Raw genomic sequence first — 21,315 nt, 5'->3', positions numbered from 1 at the left:
GGAGAAAATGCTTTTAAATGCAAACATACCCTACTAGGTTAAATATAGTCTCAGTTTGATACGAAACTTTCAAATTAGCTACTCCTTTCCAAATATGCCATACATTCTCCTCCATCTGCCCAGGGAAAATAAATATGAATATATTGGAATATATTGTAGGCATTAAAAAATGGGCATGTCAAGAATAAGAACAAGGAGTATTTTTTAAGTAGTTCAGCATACAAAAGTAATATACAAAAGCAAAGAAACAACCACAAATATGTATTTATAGCAACAGATAGTAGAAAAGAAGTTTTGAAAATCCATAGGGATTCTTCCATCTAACCAAGGACCTGTACAGTTCTATGAGCATTTTCCTTTTGTCTTTTATTTTTCTTGGCTCCAGTATTATAGTTCAATGTCAGGGCAAAGCACCACACAACAAAAAAATTACATTCAAAACTATTAGCTCATCAAAATTGCCTTTACTGTTTAAAAACAAAACACATACAGAAAATACTGCAACAGCTTCTGGAATGCCAATATTTTTACACCTCTTCTCATGTTTCTCATCAGCACAATTTTTGCAAAACAGTGACAGGTGACCCTGGACATTGTAGGAATGACTCTTTCATCACTGCAATCCCTCAATTACAGTTTGACCGCAAGAAGAAATGAATAGACTAGTACTGTAGAGACAGTACTGGTGTATATTTCAGTTTGCCCTCTGAGGTGCTCTGACTTCTGTTGAACAGTGATATAGTGATTTCTTACACTGTTTTCATTATTGCTCCCAAAATAATTCAGAGGTACATAAGGTTTTAAGTAACAGCAGTTTAAAGACCAATTTCAAACTATATTCAATGGCTTCAATGACCTTTTCATCAAAACTGAGCTCCAGAACTCCCCCTCCTTACAGCCTGAACTGACCTGCCCCCTTGGAGATGTGCCGAAATGGTCGCTTACCATGCCTACTCTGTAGCAAGGGGCACAGAATGCACTACTCCTGCACTTCAGGCTGCTACAGCTTTGCATCCTGGTAAGGTAACTGTTACTGGCTCCTGATACTGGAAGGTTAAGGTGCTGCATCCAGTTCCTCTAGTACAGTAAATGTGGCAACACCAGTGAAAAAATCTCATTACCGTACCACAGATTTAGAAGTGAAGGAACAATTTCCCTTTAAAGCCACAGACTGGGTCAACTCCAGAGATACAAAAGCTATATACCAAGAGTGTCAAAGGCAGAGTGCTAACAGTGTTGGCAGCAGTAGTGCTGCTGTCACAGGAGGTGCAAGAAACATGCTAAAAGTTCACTGGGAAACATGCAGTCTACTGCAGAATGTCAAACTTCCCAGGAGTAACCAACTCAGATTACTATTTTTAAAACAAATTTGGTTTTTTTCATAAAGTAGTCAAGCTTTGAGGATTCCATCTTCACGGGTGACAACTAACTCATCTTCAACCCAAGGAGCTACAGTCACAAAAATACATGTAGGTTTTTCACTTTAAAAATCCAAAGATCCTTGCTGTTACTAGGACAGAATATAACACCTGAAAGACCTGCCAATAACAAACCTGCAAGCAATGAACATGGCTGAAGACACTGAAATCAAGAAAACAAGAATTAAAAGCTCTTAAATTATAGATTATAAAGCTCCTGAATGCCACCTGCATGTATGCACTTCAAATGATCCAGAGAACTGCATGGAAATATATATTTACCATACAATCTGGAAGCATAACCGGGACTGAAATTACACTTCCAGTCTGGTTTGTAATTTCATTCAAGATTGAGATTACTTCACATAAACTTATTTGTTTCTGTGTGTATAGTATAATTTAACTTGAAAATCTTTTTCCTTGATGTTAACCATTAGTATTGAGTATTTGCTGCTGCTGCTAAGTTCCTTAAGCATGAATTTTAAGTACAGTGTTTCATAATCAGCTTGCATTTACCCATCTCAAATGATACTGGATAAATATTCTTTTCTATTTTCTATTAACAAAATAAACGTTAGCATAGCTTTAAAAAACACCAACAAACCCACCAAACACACCTCTGAAGTGCTACATCTCTTGAGTCACTTTAGCAACACAGTAAAAAACCATAAACAATTTGGTAAGGTAGTTAATGTTTTTCATAACATTGTAGAATTGAGCTTCAATATTCACCATTACTAGAAAGTTCAATAATTCCTTGTTTTGATAACAAACTAAAAATTGTCCATAAAGTAGAAGGGTCTTCACAGTTATGATGACTCCGCCAATGATGACAAAGATCCTCTTTTCTTCCAAATAAATGTTTGCATAAAATGCAGTTATAGCCTGCTTTAGACCAAATTTCTACTTTTTTGCTTGGTGTTCCAAAATCTACACCTTGCACCTCCTTGGCTGCTTCACCGCTTCCTGACTGAGTCAGTTCACTTTTAGATAACATATCAACATTATTTTGATGGTGAAAGTATATCTGTCTTTTCAGTTTTGGAAAAGTATAAAACTCCTCCTCGTGGGCACTGCATTTTGCTAAATGTCTTCTCTCATTGCGCTGTTTCCAGAAGTGGGTCGCATGTTTGATCAAATCCCCCTTAGCTCCTCTATTTCCTTGCAAAACTCCTTCCTTTACTCTTCCCTGGATCTCTTCTCCATGAGAGCACAATAAGTGAAACTTCATTTCACCAAAAGACTGTGCAATAAACTGGCATCGACCACACTTGATCTGTAATTTCACTTCTCCTGGGTTATGGAATAGGTCCTCAAAATTGCACTTATTTCCCCTGTTAAAAAAAGGAAATACAAACTATTTCAGTATTAGCCGTGCACACAATAGAAATAGCAACTTCTGCCCTTATAAGTTCCAAGAAGAGATGACATTCATGAAACATTCTTTTAATTAAAAACAGGCACTGTTGCTACAGTATCTAATTTATTTGGAACAGCAAAAAAAGAAGAAATAAAATAATAATAAGGCTGATTAGGAAACAACTGAAACCAAGTGTTATTCAACACTGCTGAGCTTAAGAATTGCCTCCAAAATTACCCTTGGTAGAAATAATCCTTTAACACACTAACCACTTAATAAAAGGTTAATAATCTTTTTTTAAGTTCCTGATCTAGTGAGGTCAATCCAAATACTTCTAGCTCTGTGCTTGAAAAATGAAATTGAGTATTACCTGTAGTGTACTACTAAGAGAAACTAACTTGTTTACACTGAGTGATCTAAGGTCAATTTAAGGCAAAACCACATGTCCCACCTCCCACTCCAAGGTGGAAACAATGAAACTTCAAAGTTTCTTTTTTCTCCTAAACGTTTGTAACACAATTTTAAAAAGTTTAAATACAATTGGCCAGCCCCTCTCATTGATTTAGGACCACTCTGCAGTATAAAGGAAATAGATAACACACAAAGATAGTAAGACCTTGGTTTAAGTTAAGTCAATCAAAAGAAGATCTCCACAGAAACCTTCTCACAACCTCTACAAATACATAATACTGTCTATTTATACACACTAGACAGATTACCCAACAAACAGATAAACTGAATGATTCAGTGTACAATAGCTAGTAAGGCTGAAAGAAAAGCACTGCTGTTTCCTAGGTTTTCTTTCACCTTACAAATTTCTAACTGATGCCCCAGAGAATGGAGTTACGCAAAACAAAATGTGTAAAATTGAACTGTAGTGTCATAGTGAGGCACCAGCTGTACTTCAATGAAAGTAAATGCACAGTGGAACAGACAAAAAAGCCAACGGTTATACTGCATCAAGAAATTTCACCTCAAATCATAATGCAGAGAGAAAGCAATATTCTATCCATCTTAATACAGTAAATGTTAACTTTTCTACTTGGCTAAGTGATCACAAAAGCAGCAGTAATCAACACACAAGACGGATTAGCTCACAGCACACCAGAGAAGGAAATGGGATAATGATATTTAATAGGGTAAACAAACTGCAAGCTAATACTGAAATATGAACTGCTTTTGACTTATTGCAGTTGGTTCACTTATCTTCTGGGGAAAACCCCAAAATGGGTAGGACACAGAAGACAGTGCAGATTAACAGAAAAAGCATTAGCCGTGAGAAATCAACTGACCAAAATAGATCTACTGGCAGTATATTCTTACTAGGATATATGCAAAATTACTTTGGATATTCAACTGTCAGTAATAATTTATATTCAATTAATCAGCTAAAATATACTGGATAGTCTAATGGATTCACTAGATTCCTTAACAAAATATTTAAACCATTAGGAATATACTTGCAGGGGGGAAAAATGCAACAATTTTCACAATGATGATGTTAATGAATTTCTACTGACAACCGGGAATCCCATTTTCATTAGCATTTAATCAGTGAAAACACTCACCTCTCTGTTGCTTCTTCTGCCTCTTTTATATTTGCGTCTCTCTTCTTTAAAGCATCTTGCAGCTGTTGCTCACTAGTAGAGGGCTCTGTGGTGATAACAACTCTGTGGACTTCTCTGAGGTGGCCAAAATACACTTTTGCATGGCCAAAAACTTTAGCACAGAATTCACAGCACACAAGCTTTTTGGGTTTGCCTTCGTTGTGATGAAGTTTCATGTGTGTGCTCAGGCTTCCAGAATGAATATAAGCTTTCCGGCAAATTCGACAGCTGTAAGGCCGTTTGTTTGTATGTGTGTTCATATGGTCCTGAAGATGGTGTTTAAATTGGAAGATATGGTTACAAACATGACACTTATGTGATGGCTTAGGTACAGTTGAACATGCATTTCTACTTAAATCACTTGGTTTAGCTGATGTAGCATCACTATGCTTATAACTTAAATATTTATTGGGAAGTGAACTATTTAAAAAAATATTGTGGTCTAAATAGTCAGGAGATGGTGTCTCCACTATTGCTGCAGAAGTCAGTGGTGCAAAAGCCTGCACAACTACCACTGGTTTTGGTCTAATACTGCGGTATTTTTTCACTGCCTCTGCTTTTTTGGCTTCAGGTGGCTGAAGATCAACTTTCACTCTCTCTCTTCCTTCTCTTAACTTATTAATGATGCATTTCCTTCGCTTGGTCTGAAAAGCCAATAAATCATCTGGGGCTCTTCTTTTCCTGCCTCTTCTTTTAGAGGCTGCACCGTTCAATTTTTTAAGACTGTTGACATCCGCTTTATTAGATGGAGAGAAGGTATTTTCTTGAATGGTTTGTTTGGGGACTTGTGTAAATGATACAGCTAATCGCTTATCAGATGCTTTCATAGGAACATGAAAGGGTTTTGCCAAAGCTGGTATCTTTTCACATTCAGATCTTAGAGAAGGACCAGATACATCCATAACATTAGTATTCTGCTTAGATTTACAGAACACTGAATTTTTCATCCTTGAGTAAGGCAAAATGGGAAGTTTTCCTTTTGGTGCTGATGGAGTCATCTGCATCGTACTGCCAAAAACTGCTGGTGACAGGGCAGCAACAGAATTTGTGGGTTTTTCCTTTAGTTTCTCAGACATTATGAATGAGTCTCCTGTGGTTTCAGATGCTGTCTTCACAGACCGTAGACTTAGTTTCATGGGATTAAGCTTGGATAGAGAGTCTTGAACTGCAGACGGCCCAGAAGCATTACCGTTAGCAATTTCAGTTTTGTTCACTAAAGGAGATCCAGATTCCACACAATTGCTTTTATTTACTAATGTGGCAACACTAATTTCAGCTGAGTCACGGTCTGTTAGCATCGCTTGCTCAGTTGAATCTGAACTAGAATGAGTTCCAGGACAGTCTTCACTTAAACTAGTCACACGGGAAGTCTGTAATGTGATCGATGCTTTGGCAGAAATCATCTTATGTGCACCCAAACCAGAGATTTGTGCTGGTTTTTTGTCACTCAGCAATTTATTTCTTCCAGATTGGTACCTAGGGATAGGCAGCTTTAGGTTTTCAGAAGGGGTCATATTTGACTGCTGGACTTGCCGTGTTAGGGCAGGAGCAACATATGGCAAGGCCAACAGAGAGAAAGTCCCCTCGTGACCAGCCACCTGCATGACAGCATAGTTTTGAGTTGGTACCACCAGTGGTTTAGAACCTGCAGCTGAAATCGGTGTACTTTGCTTTGTACTTTGCTCAGGCAAAGACGACTGAAGACAAGAAACTACTCCAGATGTTAAAATTTTTGGTACCATTTTTGGAGCAATGGTCCTAAACTGACTTTTCTTCTGAAAACTTTGTATTACATCTGAAGGGGATTTGTGTTTATCTGTAATAAGAACATAACAAAGATGTAATATAATATATAGTATTTCTTTTTTAAAAAAATTAATATATCAAAAATAAAACTGCTTACAAAGGATACTATTACACACAAACTTACTAAAAGTATTTAGCTATTTAAATGACCACTAAATTAAGTTTAAAATTGCAAAGGTTTCATGGACAAAACAAAAACACTCCCTGAAGCAATGTGCTGGACTACACATATGCAAAAAAACCCCTCTCTAGATTAATTTTAAATGGATGTTTCAGTCTAGGTTAGAAACTACATGGCGTTTCAGAACAAATACACTTACAAGCCTCTTCTGCCCTGGAAAAGCTGCAGTAGCATGCTTGCAATATTAAGCTGGAAGAACTAACAGGGACAGGATTTAAACTCCATGATGCAGAACTTTTCTGAGCACCTGCTCTGATCATATCTCTCAACCAGAGTCACGCTATCTTTCAGAGTTTCTGTAGCATTTCAAATTTGTGGGTTTTATCAGATACAGACCAAAGCTTAACTGATGAAATCTTAAAAAAATTACTGCTACAAAACATGCAAATAATGTGTAGTAAAATCAAAGAGGACTGGAGAGAAGATGTACCATTGTTAAATACCAAATCACACACGTCGCTCAAGTACCTTTAATACACAATAGAAGTACTGTAGTGAGTTACTCAAAAATTTTCTTGAAAGATGCAATTCATCAAGGTTATATCACAGTTCCTTTCTGTTTCTACTTGTGTTGGTAAATGTCACAAACATTTTTAGTAAAGAGGAATGTGAGGATAATTAAGTAAAACAAATAAAAAGGTAAAATGTGTAAGCTATAATCTGCATTGAACAGCAGAGATACATGTTGACCTTTCAGATGCTCCATAATAAAGGATCTGATATACAGTTAATTGTAACACTACCATTTCATATAACAGCCTCATTACTCCCTCCCAAATTCAACTAGTGATGCTTCCAGTTCTCAAAAACTGGGATAGGTTTCCCGAAAAAAAAAATTCCCAACCACTAAAAATTCAACTACAAAGATCCCAAGAAAGGAAATTTGGAAAGACAACAATGTAAGAAAAATTCATTTCGACAGAGGAATCACATTTGAATAGAATACGTAAAAATAAATGCTAGGAACTTGAAATATTGCAGTAATATAATTCCACAGGTAAGTTTCCATTCCTTACCATTTTAAAGCCTTGTATTACAAATGCATTTACACATGGTAATGGACTTAAAGAGGTAACTGTGAATTGTGACCAACGCTGGAAACTCCAGTAAGGTTATCATAATCCTGGATGTTCTTCTCAGACATCCCACACTTTGCAACATGCACTGTAAGTTACAGAGCTATCACACTTCATGATCAGAACTCCTGTACAGGTATATGTGCTACTCGTGGTATGCACATGTGCAGTAAATCCACTGCCTTCAGGACATACTACATTCACTGTGCAATCACATATAAACTCTAAGTTCAGACATAGTAGGTCTGATGCTTCTCAAAACTCTTTAACCTACAGCAGGTTTATAGAGTTGTAACTATGCAGGGCATAAACCTTTCATTCTTTTATTACCACCTACAGCTTCAAACCCCAAGTCTATTATGCACCTTCTTGATTCTCCAAGTAAGTGAAACTACTGGGCACCACCATAACTTTCTTTCTGCTCAATGTCTGTAGAGAAGTCCAGAATTTCTAGATATTCTATGTAGACTGGACTACTGTACACATGGAAATCCTGCACAAATATAAAGAGAGGTCCCTATACACATGAGTAAGTCCAGGTCTACAGAGTTCGTGCAACCTGGAAAAAGCAGAAACATGGTAAGTTTAAAATTCTGTTTCCCTACAGTCCTTTTCATTCTCCAAAAGCTAGGACCAGGTACTATTTCTCACTAAGAACTTCCATTTTTGACAATCTACAATCACTAACTATATAGAAATCCTTATCTTTTCAACTGCTAAGACTGCTAATAATACTCAGATTATTTTTTGTTTCCTGAAGGGTATCTTCTTGCTACTTTTGAGGAAATTCTTTTAAGAGCTTCTGAGAAGTACAATAAAGTGATGCAATGCATTGTAATCATTAATCAAACGAGCCCTTAACTTCAATGCTGGCTACAGGTCAAATTGTGCACCTTAAATACGGTAGATGACAGAATAAGTATGTTTTTCCTTTAGCGGAGAGTCTTCTCTTATTTTTCCAGATTGTTTGCCATATATTGACATTAAAGACTTTTTCCAAATCAGCAGTTATTCAGCCTGCCACAATATTCAACACACAGCACTTTCCATTCTCTCTCACGTTTGGCTGGTACCTCTCCCTTTTTATTTCCAAATCTCATTTACTGATTTGCATAAACGTTTTAGGAAAACCAGGACTTCCACAGACTGCTACCGGTGCTGCTTTACACTCCAAGTTATAAGCCACCTGCTCTCCAACCAACAGCAGCAAATGATGTGAGATCGGGAGAAGATGGTAGCTTTGCTGTGGACATGCCACCTCCACAAAAGTGCAGAAATGGCAGCCAAAGCACCACAAAAGAAAGGTTAATTGGAGGTTAGGAGGAAGTATTTGTAGAAATAATGCATGACACTATCTTTAAAAATGAGCATATGCTTCTCAAATACATTGATTTGCCTATTGCAAAATTAGGCAGTAAAATCCCTTTTCTTTCAGAAAGTCTCTCCACTTATTTTCTGAGCATTCCACAAGACAGTATTATTCTAGAAGCCAAGACCACATGAATATCAACCACAAAATGCTCTTTGAAACAAGGTCTGTTTAGATCAATATTCTTCTTATGCAGTTAACACAATAATAAGCATCAATATAAGTGTTTGAGAAGGGATTTTTATATAAATGCTCTTTTTCCAACTACCATAATTTTATCATAAATACATCTTCCAGGCAAGCTATGTTCAGTATCAGCCTTCAGTACAACTTCCCCCCGAAGTTTACATTAGACAGTTCAGTGCAGAAACATTCATTGCAGTGCCTTTGGGAAGCAAAGGATACTCAACTCTGTATTTCCCATCTCATCAACACAGCTGCTGTAGTTAAGCAGCTTAGCCAGTGTCTAAATATAGAGATGGGCTAGATGCAGACTAGCTGTCTGATGATCCCTCGGACTCAGTTAAGATTTTGCTTGTGGACCGGGAAAGCTAATTGGAAGAACTGGTAGAAGACCACTTAGCATCTTGGATCATGAAAAAGCAGCCAGTCAATTCACAGACTGGAGGTCCTACTGATCCCACCCAGAGTGTGCCAAGTATCATCAGTGATCAAAACTATTTTTTCAATTTATACTTGGTGAAAAGTTTATAGATCACTACAGTAATTCATGTCTTTGCCATCGTGACACTGAAGGACTTGAATATGCTCTGGTTGTCTGGCTACCAGAAGGCCATTTGGAAACTCAATATGCATCTTTCAGGGACATTCCAATTCCAGATTTAATATCTGCATGATGTGATGCTCATTTTTAACTGCTCTGTTCTCAGTCCTTCAAATAGGCATGGAGTTGGGGCAACAGGTAGACCCTTTTAAATAATTAAGCACACAGTTAAATCAAATGCAATTCAATTCATTTACTTTAAAAGTCTCTGTTAAAAGATTAATAGTTATCATGCTAGTACCTGCAAGTATCAAATCACTCAGAAACTTGCAAGATGTCATAAGCCTTCACTGCTTCTAAATAACCTTGAATTTGTATAGGATTGGACAGTGATACACCAATTAAAAAAAAAAAAAAAAATCAATGATGCATCGAAGTCTCTGATATAGCCATGCTAGGAAGAGTCCTCTGGAGGAAAGAAAGTCTTCCACGGGTCTGTTGTTCATTCATGGTTCCCCTTCCTTCCCAAGTCATTCAAGTTTTGTCTCCTTCAGTCTGTTTTGCCTTCTTTTTGTATCTCTTTCAGTTTGTTCTCTATTTAAAGCACATAACATTGCTGAACTCTGACACTGTAGAAAGCATCAGATGAAATTTAATTTTCCCCACTAATGTGGTCTATTTTGAACATTAAAATAAACCACCAAAATGCTAGAAACCACTGTGTAATACTGTTGGGTTTTTTTAATAACCCTTGTAGGATCACCTCACTTGTGTAGGTATGCATTTAATTTGTGTATGACCGGACAAGTGACAGAAAATACCACAAAAAAAGGATCATCTTGTTTTGAAGGGAATGGCAGAATACAGATGAAAATGATTAATGAAGTATTTTATTAAATGCATGTTTATGTTGCTGAGTCTTTTGCAGACTTTGAGAGGAAGACTATCTGTTCTATGGGAAAGAAAAAAATGCACAACTTTCTAACACACAATACTAGATTTATTTCTGTCAATGACAGTTAATCATTCATTTTGCCAAATCTCCATACAAACTAAATACCTGTGGATACTGTCTTTCCAGCACAAGTTTCTTGTTTTTGCTGACCCAGCATACTTTGTTGGACACAATGTTTCTCTGCAGGATTAACATGCAAAAAAACACCACCTGCAAAAGTGCTTCAGTCAGTTATAAATAGATCCCAGGACAAAAACCAAACCCAAACAACCCCCAAAAGCAACAAAACCCAGGAAAAAATAATATAAAACAACATAAAACATTAACTTCCAGTTAATGCAATAAGAAAGCTACTGCTTCTTGCTCTCTGCCATTTTTCTCTCCTCAAAAACTGTTTTAAAACCTAATATATTACACGCCAAATGCAAGGTGATAGCTTGATAATTGAGTAAAGCTGGTTAACATAGTAAACAGATGGGATGCTTTAGCTCCAGTGTCGTGACAGACAGTCAACAGCACCAAAACAAAAAGCTCAGAAAAATGAAGGGTCGGTAGCTTTTTAAATTTTTTAAATATGAGGGCTAAATTCTATGCTGATTTACACTTTCCATAATCCCATGTAAATCAATGGAACTGCAGATATTCTAGAAAATAGAATTTGGACTTCTATGTTCAAAACTAGTTTTGCCACACAACTATACGAAGTAAGGTTGGTAATAAAGCCTACAAATCAGGAGTGTCCAACCCTATACATTACAACAACTAATTTGTAGTTGTTTCTATCTTTGCCTAATAACAGCTATTTGGGTGGAACATTCTGTTCTGGCTATTTGCCTCAGATAATTTTCTAAAATTAATTTATACAGAAAATACCAGCCATCCTCAGGTATGTCTGCATTAAAAAAAAAAATTAAAAAAATCTAGTAACACATCTGTGCATTAGACGAAGACCTTCTTGTCTGTGAAAAGCTGCCCAAATTTGGCAAAGCTGTAAGGTCTTGGCATGCGTTCAACAGATACTTTAAGCAGCTAATTTTTCCCATGATTACATTCTATTGAATGTGCTCCTGCTTCAGGCTGGGCTGGATTTTTTCTAAAACTACAGTTTTAGGTCTAAAACACCCAAGTTGGAACAAGGAAATGGACTCTCCTTATCTCTTAACTGCTGAGCTGACAGTCTGGAAGAGAACCTAGGATATAAACAGGGCAAGCAGGAAAAAGACAAAAGAACTAGAAATCAGACTTGGAAACTGCCTAAGCCAAAGAGTCAAGGTGGGATGTGGGAATTAAACAGTCTTAAGATGGGTAACAAACATTACTATTACATGAGATTTGGAAAGGAGAAGCATTTAAGCCACAGGGGTAACCTCATATCTTGCATTTCTTACCTTTTCAGTACTCAATTTTTAAAAGAATAATATAATTATGTCTACATAGAAGTCCTTTTGTGCAATTTAAAATAGATTAGAAAAATAAAAAAATCTAATGAAGTATTCTAATACAAGACTGGAAAAATCACAGTATGTCATTCACACAAACACTAAGATACAGAATGTACACATATGCTGAGAAAATGGAGGAACAAGATCAAAATCATTTGTTAAAATTCTGAAAGAGAATATTAGACCTCTTTAAAGCTATATATAATTAATTCTGATTTGAGCATCAATGTGGTTTGCTAGTTGTGCACTAAGCATTTTATCATTTAGAAATTTCTTCTTTGCTTTAAAGTCTGTACACATTTATTATCTTAAAGGGATTTGGATTATAGTGCATTTCAAGGAATTCTGTGAACAGTGAGATGCTTCCTGGATTCCTTAATTAGGCTCCAAAAGACTTCTTAGCAGAAGAGAGCATTAAGACAACAAACTTACACAATAAAAATGTTTTTCTGACATTAACTGGGCTCCATTAAAGCAGAAGTTCAACTTTAAAATTTCTAGCAACATTTTTCAGTGAGAGAATAAACTAAAACTATTTTTGGCATAAACAGTCATTTTAGAAAGATAACTCATACAGTAATCCAAGATCATGGATACATAGTTCATATTTAGGGAAGCTCTTCAGTCTCCCGTCTAATTCAGTGGGGTTTTTTCCCAAAACATCCTTATTGTACTATCAACCATATACTGATATATGTCAAAGTTTGTACAGAGGTACTTTTCATAAAATTAGTATCTAATATAACTTTAAAAAAAAAGAGGGAGAAAAAAATAATAATAATCTCTATTGTTAGGTAACTCCACTTTCTCAATTTCCAGAAGTGTCTTCCTCTGTTGTTTGAAAGTATACATAGGAGTTGCTTCGTTATGATGCTGTCATCTATCTGGACTTCTGTAAGGCCTTCAACACAGTACTCCACAACATCCTTCTCTCGGAATTGGAGAGATATGGATTTGATAGATGGACTATTCAGTGGATAAGGAATTGGCTGGATGGTCGCATGCAGAAAGTACTGGTCAATGGCTCAATGTCCAGATAGAGGTCAGTGATGAGCAGTGTCCCTCAGGGGTCTGTATTGAGACTGGCGCTGTTTAATATCTTCATCAATGACACAGACAGTGGGATCGAGTGCACCTTCAGCAAGTTTGCAAATGACATGAAGCTGAGTGGTACAGTTGACACACCTGAGGGACGGGATGCCATCCAGAGGGACGTGGACAAGCTCAAGGAGTGGTCCTCTGTGAACTTCATGAGCTTCAACAAGGTCAAGTGCAAGGTCCTGCACCTGGGTTGGGGCGACCCTAGGTATCATAGAATCATAGAATTGTCATGGTTGGAAGAGACCGCAAAGATCATCAAGTCCAACCTTCTACCCAACGCCACCATGCCCACTAAACTATGTCGAAGTGTAACATCTAAACGTTTTTTTGAACACCCCCAGGGACAGTGAGTCCACCACCTCCCTGGGGAACCTGTTCCAATGCTTAACAACTCTTGCAGTGAAGAAGTTCTTCCTAATACTCAACCTGAACCCCCCCTGGTGCAACTTGAGACGGTTTCCTCTTGTCCTATCAATACAGGCTGTGGGATGATGTGATCAAGAACAGCGTTGGTTGATGAAAAGCGGGGTAGCAATGTGTGCTGGCAGCCCAGAAAGCCAACTGTGTCCTTGGGCTGCATCAAAAGCAGCATGACCAGCAGGTCGAGCGAGAGGATTCTCCCCCTCTGCTCTGGTGAGATCCCCGCCCTGCAGTATTGCCTTCAGCCCTGTGGCCCCCAACACAAGAAGGACATGGACATGTTGGAGTGGGTCCAGAGGAAGAGGGCCATGAAGATGGTCAGATGGCTGGAGCAGCTCTCCTATGAAGACAGGCTGAGAGAGTTGGGCTTGTTCAGTCTGGAGAAGAGAAGGCTCCAGGGAGACCTTATAGTAACCTTTCAATACTAAAAGGGGCCTATATGAAAGATGAAAACAGGCTTTTTAGCAAGGCCTGTACTGACAGAACAAGGCGTAATGGTTTTAAACTAACAGAGGGCAGATTCAGACTGGATATAAGGAAGAAATTTTTTACAATGATGGTGCTTAAATACTGGAACAGGTTGCCCAGAGAGGTGATAGATGCCCCATCCCTGGAAACCTTCAAAGTCAGGCTGGATGGGGCTCTGAGCAACATGATCTAGTTGCAGACGTCCCAGCTCATTGCAGGGGAGTTGGACTAGATGACCCTTAAAGGACCCTTCCAACCAAACCATTCTATGATTATATTTAAGGTTTCTTTCTGCAATTAAGACTTCTTTCTGCCAAGACAATCTCGCCACCATCTTGGCTCCAGTATCTCTGTCCTCAAAGAAAAGTGTAACAGAAAACAATATCCATGCAAAAGCAGATCTGTTAAACAAAAGCTAACACATCAAGAAATCAATGCATCTGGATACTATATCATGAGCATTAACAAGAATAATAATCTACGGCATCATTTTGGATTTCTCATAGATTTAGATTTCATGTATCTCTGTAGTGTCCCAACACAAGTAACTTTTAAAATATGTACAAAATCCCATTTCTATGGGGAATAACAAAGGGTCAACAGCTTTGAGGTAACCTTTTTGAGTTGTAATATCAAATGTCTTAGCCACTTGTGGGCAAATCAACACTCAAAAGTAACATCTTATATAAAACATAGGCGATGCAAGGCTTAACACAACCTCTTATAAAAAAAGCCTTTTCTGTGATATTGTATAAAGGAAGAAAGTCTTTGGAGACTTTCCTAAAAGTCAGAAAATATATACATAAGAGATTTTTAAACATTCTTTTGCAATGAATTTAAAATACATTTATTAGCAGATCCACTTGTTCTCTTAACACCTCTCATGCAGTGTTTGTGAACGTTAAAAGCTTTCCATTTTTTTGAAAGCACAGTCTTTCAAGTTATAAGCTACTCATTTCATACTAAGGTTAACATAATTAATAGGTTTTAAGCAGATCAAAATATTTTCATATCAAGAAATGAAAACTGACATAAAGACAGCTAGACATGAAGCACCTGTAATTATTAATAACTTCTTCCACCTTTACAGCTGAAGAAATCACACACTGATTTTTCTCACTATGGCAATAAGAGAACTTAGGAATAAGGTTTATGCGGATAAATCTATGGGCTTAAAATGGTGCCTGGCCTCTGCAACCACACAAATCACTACTAAATATGGAAACACTAGTTCTTTTCTGTTTAAGCATGGAACTTCTGTCTGAGAGAGCTTCTTAGATATATTGTCAAAGACTGTTTCAGCAACCAACCATGTCAAACTTCAAGTGAGCATTATCTAGAAACCATGCTACTCCTACAAGACTCAACTGAGTGGAGTGGAAATTATTTTCACAGCAAATCCAGTAGTGTATCTTTGTCGGTTTTGCCCAGTCATTCTGTTCCATAGAGGACACCATCCCTGGAGATTTGCAAAGCAAGGCCTCAGTGATGCAGCCACTTGGGGGAACTAATTGTTCAGAAAATAGCTGAAGGGAGATGATGGAACTACTGGTGATAAACTCATAATTCATAAACCTTCAATGGCATTGCAAATATAAATTAGGTACTTTAGAAGGTGGAGATAAACAGAAGATTCAAAAGAAAAGGTTGTAACTGGATTTTTTAAAATTATTTTCTGGGAGAACTGCCAGTTAAAATTTCTTTCAGCGAGCTTCAAGAAAGATATGGATCTAAACAGTAGTTCATTCACTGTAAAGTCAATGTCAATGTAAAGTTCTTTTTAAAAGGTCTTTCAAGATCACGTCAACATGGACAAAATCTTGATATGCCTAATGTAAGTGGTAATTAATAGACTTATTTTTTCCTTAAGTGCAGGAAACAATAATGACCAGGTCTGCTACAAAAATGAAGGCAGAATTCTTCAGAAACTATGCAGCACAAAAAGGTCAAGTAGAACCATTTTATGAATAAACCATGAAACATTTTCCGACTAGACTCTTACTCCCCTTTCAAACAAGCTGAGAATAGAATCTACCTCCGTCTTACTGAGAGTTCAACCCTCCTCCCTTCCCTCCATGGGACAGAAAACGCACACGTCTGATTGCAGTAAGGGAATTATGCCTCTTACTCCCAAAATTTATTTTTTGCAAATACTGATGTGCAAATAGCACAACAGAAGAGCAAAACTGTTATGCCTTCTACAGAGTATCACTTTTTTTGTGAAAATCAGAACACTTCTTTCTGAAGAGAGTCTGTATGCAAGAGAAAACAATCAATTAATTCACCGCTTTGGCTCAATAGAGCAAATATATTTTACTTGAGGCATTAAAAGCATCTTTATGGTGACTTTTGTAGTACAAACCTCATAAAGTGCTCCCTCATTAAAGATGAACAAAAGATCAGAAGACTGCCAGTCTTGGCCTCGCCTATTTTGAGTCTTCCAGTATGAAGTATACACAGGGTTTATCATTCCCCAAAGAAAGGGCTAGAACACATTGTTAAACTTAAGATGATAGTTGGAGAGTATTTTCTGAGTGATTTTGTAAATAGCTCCCTTCTTCTGAAAATTAACTAAATTTTGAAGAGGGAATCTCTATCCAGGGTTTTTGTTTGCTCTACCTGTCCCCCCTTTTCTTTCTTCATGATCAAAATTTCTTCAGAAAAGGACTCTACTGCTATGGCTGAGATATGCAAAACATTGCCACCTGTAGTCAGTTCCACTAAGGATTAAAATAAAGATTAGAGAATCTTCACAGTTCTTCAAATAGATATGCGGGTTTTTTAGAAGACATACACAGCCCTGTATAGCATAGGAAACTAAAACATCTTCAGAAAGACTATGGTGCTGGCTAAGAAGACATTAGTTTTCAGAACATACAAAATTTGAACCTGAACATAGCTAGGCCTTTCTGGCAGTAGGAGCTAGCAGAAAACAATTTAAATTGCCGTATCTGAATGTTTCTCCTCCCCCTGTGTATAATTACAATTATTTGTGATACTTATTGGCATTGCTAAGCTTGCTCGTCTTAGCCATCATATTGTTTAAAGGCAACACAGGTTCTCAAAAGAAAGTACTGGATGTGCTGTAAAGGAATTGATTGAATACACTGCTGATAAGTGATAATATATCAGCAAACACTTGCAATGGGTGCCAACATATGAGGGAATTAAACCATGAATGCAGTCAACAGGAATGTCGGCCAAAGATGATATCCTTAACTTGCCGTGTGCTGAAACATCAGCCCATTTCTAATTAAATTCACATGTCTCTGGCGTGTGCTGGCAGACAAAGAAGCCCCTTGGCGCAGAGTCCAGCAGGGGGAGACGGGTGCCCGTCACCGCTGCCTCCGGCCACCGCCAGCGCCGGGCAGGCCTTGCTGCAGCCCGGAAGGCCACACCGGGGAACTCGCTGTTCCTTCTTTTCTGTGCCTGCTCAGTTCAGATCTGCAACTCACATCGACTACCCTACAGTAATTTTCAAACAACAGAAAGGCTAAACTACTTGTCTTCTAATTTTGTAACCCTAAATACACCTTCCTTTGAAAAATCCCCAAAGTCATGAAATCTTTTACAGCACCGCACACAACCTCTGAACAACTTCATGACGAGTTATGTTATTATTTCAAAATATTCTACTCTTGCTAACTTTTCAGTCAATTCAATGTTTTGTATAACTTGAGAACATCTTGAAGCAAAGCACCTGAGCCTTGTTGTCAAAAGTAATTACTTTTATCAAACTATTTAGTATCCGTAACTGCACTACAATTTTTGCACAGGAGATTTTTTAAAAAAAATCCATTACTGACTTTCTGTTAATCTAGTTAATGTCCCAAATAACACGTCCATGTTACTAAAAACATCAGTATTTATAACAGATGGTCTTCTTTTGGTCAACATGTGAAAACGAAGCCCTGTTATCAACACATTTTCCCATCCCAAGCAATACCCTGAAATCTTTGTCAAACTTTCTCGCTTTCATCATTGCTCAGCTCATCACACAAACCATCTGCATAAATAAAGATGTAAGCATCTGCTGTATGGCAAATGGTCTCAGGGGCAGATGTTTTTATCCTTGCATTCATGTCACTAGCTTGGATACATTATTTGAACAGATGTACACAATCTGAAAGTGTCATGTCCCACAGCGAAATGTCTCCAACTGCTTTTTATCAAAGTACATAAATGCTATTTGCACCTGCATTTATGTTAATGATACAAAGGCAGCAGGGGTTCCAGCAAAGTGAGAGTTGATGCTAAGAAACACATTTCCATGGCTAATTGAAGTTTGATATCTCCCAGCACCAAATGATCTTACTAACACGGATACAAAATGTACTCAACTATACAATGACTTCTTAAAAAAACTGTATGAATTTTTAAAAAAATTAAAACAAATGTAGTCAAGGAGCAAAACTATGATCTCAGCCTGTGATACAATTTTCCAATGTACATTTAAAAAGGTCAAAAAAGTATTATATAAATTCCTAGATAAACCAGGACAGCCTTATAGAATTATTGTGCAAAATATAAGATACACAATTATTTCACATTAGTGTCATTTAACACAAACACTTTATAAATCTGACAATGCCAAAGGTATTTCAGTTCTCTAAGGCACACTGGTATTTAATGTCATTATGGACCGTTATAAAAAAACCCAGCACTTGCTCAACAGCAAATATTAACATGAGTGTGAATGACAGAACATGACACTTCAATGATAATTTCATAATTGTTAGGAAAAATATTTATCATTATTCAGAAAAGCGCACCTGTTTGAACATGGAGTTACAATTGCTTGTTACATAAATTATAATCACCTTTCTTATAGAATATTTTAAACTGAGAAAAATACAGATGCTCTGAAGGAGTAAGTATCAAATTACAGAACTCCTGCTATTACATCACAAACGGTAGCAGCGAAGGGTCTATGTTGTCACTCAAAGAACTTGCGCTAACCATTACGTCCATACTCAACTGAAAAACAAGTAGCACTTTTGAAGTAGAGAAAGTCTGACAAAAATGCTATACTGAATGTAACTAATGGATAGGTTCTACTTCAATATCATTTATTTTCAAACCTTTTATTTGTAAGAAATGTACCAATGTTAGAGTTGTACATAAATCATCGTAAATTGCTAACAGCCTCAACATTTTCAAAGTGCCATAACACATTTAAGAAACAAAAGTGATGCTTGATATGAGGACAAAAAAGAGTGATAGTAAACGAATACAAAAAATATATTGAGACTAGCACATTTGTAGAATATCATAATTTCACACCAATATAGCTCTTAGTCAGGATCTGGATATGATTTCTAACATGAATCTTCACTTCCAAAGTTTACAACATGGCACTTATAATTCACTCTGGGTGCAAGCTGGTAGCAGGATACTGACTGGAATGGATTTTTGTTGGTTTTTTTTGTTTTTTTTTGTTTTTTTTTAAAAAGAAGTCTTCAAAAAAAGCAAATTATTCATCAGTTTCAAGTTTGCAAACAGCTTCACAGTCTATAATCTCCTCCTGTTATTCAGAAATGGCTTTGACAAAGATAACATTCAATTTGACTACAACAGTGGTCAAATTCCTGTTATTTAAAGGAAAAATTAAATTAAGGGCTTTTAAGTATTAGAATTAAGTATTTCAGTCATAAGCATACGGACTTAGAGCACACTGCAGGGTGGACAGCTTTACACAACAGTAAGTACCATCTCCCTTGAAAGAATGGTCCCATTAGACACAGAACTCCTGAACTAAGATCAATTTGCATGACACCCTTCTGGAATAGCTTCTTCAGAATTATTACAGTACCATAAAAATACGCAGTCTTCACAAAACAGGTAAAGTATAAACCTGCATGACAGTAAAAGCTCAAAGCTTCAAGTTGAGTAATATATAGTGCTTTTCTTAATTAACATAAGTACTAACAATGGAAACTTAACTGACAACCTGCAATGGTTCTGAAAGGTCCATTAGAGTTTATGTCATATCCATCAAACATTCACTCACATTTAAGAAGTATCATTAAAAATGACATTCAAGTTAAAAATCATATTTAAACATTAGCATTGTGACATAGATCAAAAGGGAAAGGAAATTAAAAGTTATGACTGCACATTCAGAGGCTTGGGAATACACAGTTGCAGCACAAATACCTTTACTAATAATGGACGGAAAAATTCAGGACACTAACTCTACTGAAAACTAAATCAGCAAAAGATGACTTCTGAAGAGACAAAACATAGAAGAAATATAGTTAAACAGAAAAAACGTTAGTAAGAATAGGAATGCTGGATTCTTCTTTATGCTAGTCTCACAGCTTAACTTGCAAATAGATTTGACCCCCAATTATACAGGGTTCAAATATGACAATGATTTTCAAATCATTGAGGACAAAAAAATAGTAATAAACCCTGAACACTTAATTCTGATGAATCAGACAAGAAGTACAATTTATAAATTTTAAGTTTCAACTATAGGTGGTAAGAGCAATTAGCAATGCCCTGAAGAAGAAAACAATTTTAGCTATTGCAATTGTTTACAGTGAGAAATGCTGCAGTATAATGTTTTCTTTTTTTTTAACCATATTAGGGTAGAATAGTAGACATGAGTTATACAGTGATTTATTAGTGAAGACGTTATTTTTTCCACATTTTGAATCACAAGCATCTAATTTCTCAAAAAAAGTATAGAAAGTATACTGTACCTGCAGAAAAAGTTAAAGGATTCTGCATTATGCCCTTTAATAGTTACGACAATGTTCCTGGAAAGAAGAAATACAGATACTTAGACATTCTGATAATTTTTCATAAACTAAAAAAAATAAATAAAATTAGGACAATGGCAACAGTTTTCTGAAATTGTATTTCAGAATGGATCCCAGTATGCCCACACCTCACGGAAAACACCAGAGTTCTAAACCAACTGTTTCTCTGGATCACACACACTCTTCTATACATTCTCCATATTTCAACACTCGGTACAGCTAACTTAGGCTTCTTGTAATTGAAAACCCCCACTAAAGTCAGAAAAGAGGACACGTCATGAATTCCAATATGACAATGCATTCTGAAAAATCACAGATAATGTAGGGTTAAGCAATCACCTTCCTTCAAATATCTGCATGATCCCATATAACTGACCCACAAGCAGAACATTCCATGGATGCTACAACAAAGATATTAGATTGGATTTGTGAAACAAACATTACACTGCCACCTCTCCTGAATTTGATGTTGGTACTTCCTTCCAAATTTGATACATAATGTTTGACATAAAATTGCATTACATCAACTGGCCACCCAGTAACTTAAGAGTTTCCAGTGCAGTCAGTGTGTTGCTTAAGCTTTGGTCAAGTGTGATTCAACAGTCAAGTAAGAAAGACATA

General features: G+C 36.8%; 1 protein-coding gene across 1 annotated transcript; it reads right to left on the bottom strand.

Moving 5' to 3' along the window:
* Positions 1-2,125: 2,125 nt before the first annotated feature.
* On the bottom strand, positions 2,126-20,662 carry ZNF438 (zinc finger protein 438). Its single transcript, XM_009698258.1, has 4 exons — positions 20,635-20,662; positions 10,602-10,706; positions 4,347-6,201; positions 2,126-2,752 (listed from the first exon to the last, which is right to left on the bottom strand). Exons 1-4 carry the CDS (start codon positions 20,660-20,662, stop codon positions 2,140-2,142), a joined length of 2,601 nt encoding a protein of 866 aa, XP_009696560.1. The 3' UTR covers positions 2,126-2,139.
* Positions 20,663-21,315: the final 653 nt, after the last annotated feature.

Source organism: Cariama cristata, unplaced genomic scaffold (assembly GCF_000690535.1).
Source record: "Cariama cristata isolate BGI_N322 unplaced genomic scaffold, ASM69053v1 scaffold16594, whole genome shotgun sequence".
Taxonomy (NCBI): domain Eukaryota; kingdom Metazoa; phylum Chordata; class Aves; order Cariamiformes; family Cariamidae; genus Cariama; species Cariama cristata.
This window is presented reverse-complemented; position numbering and strand designations above follow the sequence as displayed.

Excerpts from the sequence above, each read along its gene's own strand:
- ZNF438 (XM_009698258.1), bottom strand. The coding sequence starts at position 20,662 with ATGCAGAATCCTTTAACTTTTTCTGCAG. Across the intron at positions 6,202-10,601 it reads TGGAAAGACAGTATCCACAG|ATAAACACAAATCCCCTTCA; the intron begins GTATTTAGTTTG and ends TTCTTATTACAG. Across the intron at positions 2,753-4,346 it reads GCAGAAGAAGCAACAGAGAG|GGGAAATAAGTGCAATTTTG; the intron begins GTGAGTGTTTTC and ends TTTTTTTAACAG.